Genomic DNA, 10,020 nt, shown 5'->3' with positions numbered 1-10,020 from the left:
GTGCATGCGCTGGTACATGTGTGCATGTGTACATGTGTGCATGTGCTGGTGCATGTGTGCATGCGTACATGTGTGCATGTGCTGGTACATGTGTGCATGTGTACATGTGTGCATGCGCTGGTACATGTGTGCATGTGTACATGTGTGCATGCGCTGGTGCATGTGTGCATGTGTACATGTGTGCATGTGTACATGTGTGCATGCGCTGGTGCATGTGTGCATGTGTGCATGTGTGCATGCGCTGGTGCATGTGTGCATGTGTGCATGCGCTGGTGCATGTGTGCATGTGTACATGTGTGCATGTGCTGGTGCATGTGTGCATGTGTACATGTGTGCATGCGCTGGTACATGTGTGCATGTGTACATGTGTGCATGTGTACATGTGTGCATGCGCTGGTGCATGTGTGCATGTGTACATGTGTGCATGCGCTGGTGCATGTGTACATGTGTGCATGCGCTGGTGCATGTGTGTTCTGAATTCAGGATATATTTTTAAAAATAAATCACAGCTAGATGTGGAACTTTCCAGAGTTCCTGTCCGAGACGGGCTTTTCCGGTTCTCAGGAGGCCTGAGCCGGGTATGGCCGGGGCCCATCCCCGCTGCCGCTGGTACCACCGGAACAAGATGGTCCGGGGGCAGAAAGGCGCATCGTCAGAGGCTGTTCCCAGAGCATAAATGACACCACGGTTCTTTTAGCTCAATTTATTTTCAGAAGACAGACAAATGAGACCCTGGAATACCTCTTGGTTTGAACAAGAGTTCTTTTCTTTATAAAGAAGAAAAAGGGTTCCTTGGTTTTCTCCACAGAATAACTTTTTTTTTTACAAAAAATAGTTTTTGATATATACATGCCTACTTTGGAAACCCTTTTGTCCTTGATGGCTTTAAGACCCATTTTTAGGCACATCCTTTATGCACCAACTGATTTGTCCCTTGCTTTGGCCAGGTGATGGCTCTCCTTCTAGATTTCCCCTTCTGAAAGCCACTTAAGTGAAATGGAGAGCGCGCTCACGGGCAGGACGGCCTCAGGGAGCGCAGGCCCCGCGCCGGCGGGTCTGTGCAGGCGGAAGACCCTGCAGACACCGAGTGCCCGCAGGTCTTTTCTTCCCCTGGGAAAAATCTGCGCGGACTAGAAACAAAGGGACGAAAGGAGGCAGACAGTCATTTTCTCGTATATTGTGGACATTTTATCCCTCTCTTTCACAGCAGCAATTTTAATAACAAGTATGATGCCTGCAGCATTTTATCCAGAAAACACCGGCACTCAGGCACGCTCACGCAGGCCCATGTATGAGGTGATCTTTGCAGAGCATGGCAAACACAGCCAGTTTTTGGGACACAGGCTTTTAAAGTCCAAGTTAGTCCCCCCACCCTTACCCCCCACCAACTCCCAGAGACCAAAAATACCGCTATCCTCAACTACATAAAGCCCGAGAGTAGCAAAACTTGTAAAAATGAAGTGTACAAAACGACCCCTCCATATAATACATTCGCACCCTGTGTACAAATTGTCACCCTTTGAAACTGGCCAGTGGTCAGGTATGGCAGAGTATCAATAATAGAAAAAGAACCCCAACGTCCGTCACACACGCTTAAGCAATGGTTTGTGTGGTTTTCCAAAGAGAGAGATTCTCATTTACAGTTACAGTACTTACTGACAATCTTTATGATTAAGAAGCCCGTTGGATTTCCTGGCGTTTAGGCAAGGAACATTTGATTGTCACAACATACAATTCTGAGACAATAAATACAAGTAGATCAGATGCATTTCTTCATTGTATCAAGTAACTCCAGTTTAATACAATTTAGTGCATTTCAGTATCATTCACAGTTCGACTTCTGTCCAAATACTTTTTCAACAAAAAGTTAAGAAACTGAGAAGTTTGTAGGAAAAGAAAACTCTGGGTGAGCTTGTCATTACAAAGTGTAAAGCAATTCAGCTGTCTTTGAGAAGAATACGTGCTGCTGCCGGGGCGCGGGGGGCTGACTCTGTCAACCTCTCGGGAAATCTCCTAGGCTCCCGAAAAGGGTTCTTGTCCTTTATTTCCTGAGTGGGTTATGAGAATGCCACCGTTTCCACCGAATTAGCTAGCGGCAAATACTTGTGGGAAAACTGAATTCATATGTGTCCACCCCTCAATCGAGCAAAACTAAGCGAGACATCTTCGACCCAAAAACCATCCCTGTGTTTTTGCGTCCTGGCCCTGATATGCAAGAACGTGGGACCCGAATGTCTGCATGCACCCTGGCGGCCCCACGCAGGGTTTGGGACAAAGCCAGGGCGAGTTAGTGGTGTGGCTGGCCCCACAGCCCAGGCCCAGACGCTAGGAGAGGCTAGAGAAAGGGGCAGAAACATGGGCCAGAGCCATGCTGTCTCCAGAGGGAAGGCAGGTGGTCATGTCAGGCCCACCATTTTAACCCTAAGCCTGGTTACACTGCTGCAGGGTTAGAAGCCACACCACACCATTTAATGCTAAGTGTTGCATGCCGGGGAAGTATGCAGCTGTTAGTGAGAAATTCGCAGCATGAGTTTACGCACAGGATTGAACAATTCTGCTGAAAATCAGGCGGGCTGAGCAGAGTCTATTGGGCTTGTCCTACAGGTGAGACAAAGTGACATGCAGGGCGTCCCTGATTCCTCACGCCCAGTGGGATACCAGTCGGTGGTCGCACGGCGTGGAAGGCCTAGGCTCCGGAGTTGCCCATGAGTGCAGGCACCCGTCAGCTCCCGTGCTCACTGACTAAAGGTCTGTAAGGGAAGGCTCTCACGCCACAGAGCAGGAGGAACAGGGACAGACAAGACAGGGCTTCCAAACTGATCCAGGATCATGGCTGTTTTATACAAGAAAGTGCTGTTCACACTGTTGTTTCATTGAGTAGTTTGTCTACTCAGAGCTCATCTCTTCCACCAGACTCTGCGCTTCTTGAGGACAGAGACCATAATCGGGCCATGCAGCTGGCACGCCGTCACCAAGCACCGGGTGACCAGGGTCACTTCTTTCTCTGGGTTAAAACTATATCAATGGGTAGCCATTTCAAACCCTCCTCCAGGCTTCAGCATGGAGAGAAGGTGGGCGCACAGAAAGAGAGCCTTCACACATCTATGACTCGCTTTCCCATGACCAGCTAAGGCTTTCCCCAGCGTCTGCTCACGTGCACGCAGTGGGGATAGTCACTGCTTACAGTGCCATCAGGAAGACCCCAAAGAGGGAAGCCAGACAGTCTCTAGGTGCTGGTAGCTGCCACAGGTCACAGGACCCCAGAAGCCAGAGGGGGACAGAGATCTGCGGCCCTCTCCCCAGCTGGACACATAGGGAGCGTCCACAACTCAAACTCCACTCGCTGGGCAGGGCCAGGATACACGCGTGGAAGATGTCTTGACTTGGCGCCTGGCGCCTGAGAGCAGGGCCTGGGCCTGTGCTGAGAAACATGCCGGCCAGCTGCGCCCAGGCTCTGCGCTCAGCCCGCTGCACCCTCACAGGAAGGGCCCAGGGCCCTCTCTCTGTGCCTCTAGCCAAGGTGGGGTGGCTCTGGAGGCGCGAAGCAAGCAACAGAGCAGGCCCCAGCAGAGGGGGTCAGCAAACACCTCCCCCCAGCGGAGGGGGTCAGCAAACACGTCCCCTCCTGGCAGGACCCAGGACCGGTGTGGAGGGCACCGCGACTCGGGCCTAAAGCGCACTGCCCCCAACGGTGACCAGCCTGACTGTCCCAGCACTCAGCCTGACATGACAACATCAGCAACGAATGAAAGTCGGTGGTAGGCGTAAAGGAAAAGGAAAAAAAAAAAGCACTATTCTGTGATTTATTAATTTAATTTAAAAAATTAAAGGAGCTCCCCTCCCCCTTTCCACTTCTCTCCTGAAGTGGATCAAAAGCAAAATCCACCTCTCCCTAAAAAAAAAACCCCAAACATTCATAGTGTAGTTTTTATTGCTCTCAAAGGGCTGGGTATTCAAATGCATGGGGTCACTGGGTTAAACGTGGAGGAGCCGCTGAGGTTACCCCAGGCCGTGGCCTCAGTCTCCATTGGCTGGGAGTCTCCACAGCGCCCTCACCGCCGCAATGCAGAGTTCACACATTACGTATTAATTTCAAGGGGAGGGAACGTATCTGGGAAACAAGGACTATTAATTAAATGGTAAACGATCTCAAGTTGCGTTTTCCAGGTAATGTATCTGCACGGTAGTACCCTTCGGCTTTTCTTTCCTAAGATTCTTTAGGTGTTAGTGAGTTAGCGAACGACAGGAGACAGACACAGAGGAGCAGCATTTACGGAAAGAAAGAGCAGACCTCAGGTCGTCGCTCACCGGCCCTCGCAGCGGAGGGGCACTGTCTGCTCGGCTCCGCCACGGGCGCTGGCGAAGGGAAGGAGGGGAGATGCCCTAAGATGGAGGGGAGCTCCCTTCTACGAGCATTCTAAAGCTGTTTCACCCCTTCAAGCACGCAAGGGGCTGTCCTCATCCACCATCACTCAGGAGCACGCAGAGCCGCGGTGCCTTCGCAGCCTGCGCCCTGTCTCCAGCAGCGTCACCGAGCAGAGCCCAGCACAGGGTCGCGGTCAGAGAGCAGACGCTGCCTCGAGGAAGCTTCCCAAAATACATACTTAGGGCCAATGCATCATCATTTTCCCAATTTAGTTTTTAATTTTTTCCATGCCTCTTTCCTCTATTTTTTTTTCTAGAAAATTCAGCCTGCCTCCGTTCAGAATGCTGGTTACAGTGTATCAGAGAGAACACCCATTATTTTCCTTTCCCTTGCTAAAAAAACAGGAGGGGAGTGTCACTTTAAAAAAGCAAGTTGAAGGTTTAGGAGGAAAAGTCCAGTGCAGGTGGGGTTTCTGGTGGAATGACTAGCTGAGCCCAGGGAGAGCCGGGGTCTGCCCACTCCTCCAACCAGCCCCCGCGGCTTCCAGCCCCTGGCCCACCCCCCGAGCGGACACTGATACTCGCGCCTTCATGTGCGGAATAAACAGCTCCCTCTAGGGCTGGGAGCCAAAGGGAACGCTGTGAGGACAGAAGCCAAGCACAGGCTGGCAGGACGCTGTGGAGACAGCCCTGCGGCGGGAGGAGCCGAGGAGGAACCAGCACGCCCGCGGGCCCGGGGGGCGGGGGTTCACCATCTCTAGCTTTCCTCAGGAAGCTGAGAGCCATCAACAGATCAACTGTAGAAATAAAACCTCTAAAAGCCCGAGAGCTCCGTGTTAACAGTCTCCCACCACCTCTGGAGGACAGAGGTTTCACGGTGACACCGCTTTTTAAAAAGCATCCGAGAGTGCTGTGGGCTGCAGGGCAGAGGTCAGCACCGTGGGGCTCCTGGGCTGCGGGGCGGAGGGCCCGGGCCCCCCTAGGCCCGGCGGAGGGCCTGGGGTCTGAGGGCGGCAGGGAGAAGGGACAGCGCAGGTCCGGATAAGGGAGGATTGTGCGTTTCACCGAGTCCTAGGGGCCCGTTCACTTTAAAACCACATTTCAGGTGTTCACACCCAGGGTTAGGCAGGAGACGGGCGAGATGCTCTGGGAAAGAAAGCGGGGCGTCTGCCTGCAGCCAGCCTGGCGCAGGACCACGACCCGACCCCGCGGACCCAGCCAACGCTCGGTGTGTGCTTATCACCAGGAGAACTCTCTCCACGGCCAACCCACGTCTGGGAGCGAAGGTGCGGTGCCATGCCGAGCAGAGCAGCAAGCAGGCGCTTCCGGGCCGGACCCTGTCGCATCCGTTCCCGGGAGGACAGAGGAAGAGTCGCAAAGAGACAGTTCACAGGGGGTGCGGGGAAGAGGCGAGGGGCCGGGGTCAGTTCCTGAAGTAACTGATAAAAACGAAAGTGGGGTCTAAGTTTAAGAAGAGGAGGCATCGAGAGGCTCCCTCCGGCAGGCAGAGTTCTCGGGAGCCGTGGCCTGGGCGGGCGAGAGCCGGATCCGGAGCCGACCTCGGAGCCCAGCTCCCCGGGCGCCTGGTGCCGGCGCGGCGCGGGTGGCGGCCCCGTCTGCAGGCCTTGCCGCTCCTCTACCCCTCCACTCGAGTTTTATTGTTAATATTAGTCACCAGTTAATAAGAAAAATAGTTTCTAAGTGTCTTTTTTTTCCGCTCTGTGTGTGTTGTTCTGTTTTTAATTGAGTTAAGTGGATACCACCGTCCGGTCACGTGTGTTCAATCACGGCCATTAATCACTCCTTTTTCTTAAATTCTTGGTTTCCGTAGCTGGAGCCTTTTTCTATTTCAGTTACTCCTATTAGTCGTCGGACTCCAAAGGAAGCTTTAAGACAGGAAAAAGGGGAGGTTAGAGTGATGGCTTTGCTGGAAAAGTGGTTCAGGGGGGCTCCCGCCTCCTCCCCCTTCCCCGCGCCTGCCCATCAGCCTGTCCTGGGGGGCAGGTGTCCTCTGCAGCCCGTGGCCAGACCCGCTCTCAGGGGCCTGCAAGGCTCAGGTTGGATCCCAGCTCTCCACGGGCTGTCACCTGGACAGCTCCCAGCGTGACTGTGACAGTCTCCAGGCCGCCCCCATGGCCGGCACACGGAAGACCCGACCTTGGGCTGTGTAGTCACCCAAGTTCGTTACCTGCCCCAACAAACCCCAGGAACATCAGGATCAGGAGGGGAGATCCACTTGCAAAGACGCCCAAGACAAAACTGAAAAGAGGAGACAGCAGGATGGTGGCCCAGGCGAGGAAGTTCAGGAGCGTCCACGGCCTCCGGGTGGGCTTGAACTGCTCCCCTGGAAACACCCCCTTCTGGTTATACATCTCCTGCAACGCATCCTGAAAGAGTCGACAAGAAAAGTGGTCTCTTTACATGTTTTTTTTTTTTTTTTTGCTAAGGAAGATTCACCCTAAGCTAACACCTGTGCCAATCTTTCTCTATTTTGTATGTGGGTCACCACCACAGTATGGCTGATGAGTGGTGTAGGTCTGCACCCAGGCTCCGACTCCAGGCCACCAAAGCGGAGTGCATGAACTCAACCACCAGGCCACGGGGCTGGCCCCTATATGCTATTCTTTCAACACTAGAGAAAAGCGTTGACAGTGAAAAATGACTCCTGTTTACAAATGATTATAAACATGCCCCATAAATAAAGTAGACGGGTTACGCATGCTGTAGGTGGGAGGGGAAGCTGGCATGAGCTTCGTGCCTTGGCTGCTTGTATCCAAAGCATGAAAAAATACAAACCCTTTGACTGGCAAGTTTCCTAAGAAAATAATCAGTCTGTACCTAGCACATGAGAGGCACCTCTGACCCCAGGACTGCCGGCGTTGGCCAGGCCCCTTGCAACCCCTGCTAGGTCTCAAAGGGGGGCTGGTGGCTGTGACCCGCCAGGAGTCTCGTGGCCTGGGCACAAGTCCTGGCACCTTCCATAGCTCCGGGTCACCCTCTCGGTCTCTGTTTCCTGGAGGCTGACGATGGGAGGAGAGGTGAGCGTGTGAAGACATCGGGGAGAGGACTCTGTCAGAGCCGTCACGACAGCAGGACTGGGAAGTGCTCCACACTGAGTGCGGCTGACGGTCGGCGAGGCCTGGTGCTCCGACCCCTCTGCGGCCGTCATACGTAACGCAGTGGTGTGTTAACAGGGAGACCCAGGATGCTTCAAGATTTGTGAAGGAAGACATTAAGAACCACATGATGCCACTGAGACACACACAGTGTGACCATCCGTCTGTAGAGACCAAGCTTGGAAAGATGCACAACAACAGGATCTTGGTGGCGATCCTGGGGGCGTGGAGTGTCATCTGCCTTTATTGTCTTCTATTTTATTTTCTGCACTCAATTTCCCACAGCTGTGTTTCATACTATATAAAAATGAGGGGGCGCTCAACAAACACCAGCCTCGCAGCCTCATCAGCCTGTGCAGAGGCACTAGTTGCCCTGCCCTTCGAGGGGCACAGGGCAGGCGATACGGGGCCTCGTGTGGTCAGGACCTGTGACCCCCACACTCCCGCATGCACCTCAGGGCGACGCCACATGCTCCCCACCCCACCTGGAAGGCCCTTCTCGGCACGGCCCCGGAAAACTCCAGCCATTTTCAAGCTGTTTGCCCATCCCCGCTCTGACCACCCCGACCCTCCGAGAACAGGACCTGCGCCCGCCTGCGCCCAGAGCTGCACAGGTGGTGTGGGAAGCTGTCGCCCCTCCAGTGCAGGGCCCGGCTCAGCAGGCCTCTCAGCGTGTTGTGACAGCATCTCACGGTATACGACGGGCCCGCGACGACACCACGAAACGCGAAGGCAGGAGCTTTCCCTCGGGTGAGAGCACGACAGGCTTTGTTGCTCTTGATCAGATGAATCACACACACACGTGATCCTGACACAGAAGTGCTTGTCGAGCTCTCACCAGTACCCTCCTCGTTGCCCACACACCAGGCTCTCCCCCGTGGTGAGGCTCTCTATGGGGTGAACCCTCAGGCTGGGGTGCTGCTGCCCTCTGACCTTTCCTGACTTGTCAGCAATTCCACACACACAACCAGACAAGCTGCCCTCATTGCGTGTCTCCCCACCTTCCTCCACCCTCCCAAGGCTCTGCTGGCCCTGCCGCCAGGCAGCCCACACTCCTCGGGCCGGGCAGCACAGCCGTGGCGCTGGGCCTCCCGCGTCATCACATCCCCCTCCCTGCAGGTGTACCCTCTACTTCCCAGCTGCTTCTCCAGGAGCCCCAATGCCCCAATATTGAGTAATGCATTCTGAGTAATTTCCTCAAAACCTTCCAGTTTACTAATTCTCTCTTCAGCTGTATCTAATCTGCTATTTAATCTGTTAATTAAGATTTTACTGTCAATGACTAGATTCTTCATGCCTATAAATTCTACTTGGTTTTTCCGGTCCATCTCATTTTTTCATAGGTCTCAGTCTTTTGTTTGCAATTCCTTCTTTTGTGTTTAATCATTTCAAACATACTGATTTTAGTCTCCATCTGATAGGTCCATTTCAGCTGAGGTTTTTGAGGGTTTAATTTTTCTGTCTGTTATGTCTGTCATACCTTCCCATAACAGACTTCAGTGATGAGCTCGTCTCCAGCAGAACTGTACCCGAGGAAACCCGGGCAGCTCAGGTTGGAGCTGTGTTCTTCTACTTCTGCACTTGCTTCTGTCAGGAACTCCAGAGAGATTCACCCAGAACCACTTTTTATGTTGACATTTTGGCTGTGTTCTTCTTGAATTATGTTGTTAGAGTAAATTCAAATCCTACACCTGTTTGAGGACAGGCCTGTGATTGTGAATTACCAGGGGAAACCGTTTTAAGACCAGGAGGAGAAAGGAGAGCTTCACAGTCATTTCCCTGTGCTGGCAGGAAAATTTTTTTCAGTTTAACCTTTCTGAGGACAAAATTCTCAGAGCTTCCCACCTTTATGTGAGGTTTTCAGCTCTAACTTCCTGCTTTGAATGAGGTCAAACCTTTATCTTCTTTCCCAGGTAGGCATTAAAACAAAAGACTTCAGGTTAAGGGGACCCTGTTTGCAGTGTGTGGCAGTATCAGCTCACAGGCTACCACCTGGCTTCCAGTTCCGTTTCTTTTTCTGATCCTAGAAATTTCCCGTATTTTCTTGAGAGCTCGCCAATGCACTTAAAAAGATATTTGTTATATACTGGGAGGATTTTCTGATTATTTAAGCTCCTACAATGCTGAAAACGAAAACCTAATGTCCCGCGGGTTTGTGTATACAAAATAAATTGGAAGTAAGAGCCAGGGATGAGGTGTGCTATAGGGGAATGGAGAAGAGACTGGACGTGGTTGTCATAGAATCCTTTCATGTCATCTACGTTGTGTCTCATATATTAAATCACATATATACACACATATAACACATGTGTGTTAAATATCTATCATTTCTTTTACAAGAAAAAAATGAAACAAATGTGATAAAATATCAGCCACGGTTATATAAATGTTGTGTTATCCTTTATACTTTTCTCCAGTTTGTTAATTTCTCAAAAGTTGAGACAATTAAAACAAAAAAAAAGAAGAGAAAGATTAGAAAGAAGCATCTGGGAACTGCACGTACTCTCGTCTCCAGAGGAAGTCACTGTGCCCCTGCCCG

The 10,020-nt window shown here is 52.1% G+C and overlaps 1 protein-coding gene across 6 annotated transcripts in view; it reads right to left on the bottom strand.

Moving 5' to 3' along the window:
- Positions 1-1,161: 1,161 nt before the first annotated feature.
- The window catches only part of AGPAT3 (1-acylglycerol-3-phosphate O-acyltransferase 3), a 97,731-nt gene continuing 88,872 nt past the window's right edge, over positions 1,162-10,020 (bottom strand). For all 6 annotated transcript variants that reach the window (XM_044750646.2, XM_070488970.1, XM_014830753.3 and 3 more), the window contains exons 8-9: positions 6,554-6,752; positions 1,162-6,251 (exon numbers count right to left, since the gene is read on the bottom strand). In XM_044750646.2, the coding sequence (XP_044606581.1) occupies positions 6,163-6,251; positions 6,554-6,752 (288 nt within the window). In that variant the 3' untranslated portion in view covers positions 1,162-6,162. The remainder of the gene's footprint in view (positions 6,252-6,553; positions 6,753-10,020) is intronic.

The sequence above is a fragment of the Equus asinus genome, chromosome 18 (genome assembly GCF_041296235.1).
Source record: "Equus asinus isolate D_3611 breed Donkey chromosome 18, EquAss-T2T_v2, whole genome shotgun sequence".
In the NCBI taxonomy this organism is placed as follows: domain Eukaryota; kingdom Metazoa; phylum Chordata; class Mammalia; order Perissodactyla; family Equidae; genus Equus; species Equus asinus.
The sequence above is the reverse complement of the archived record's forward strand: the minus strand, read 5'-3'. Positions and strand labels throughout refer to the sequence as shown.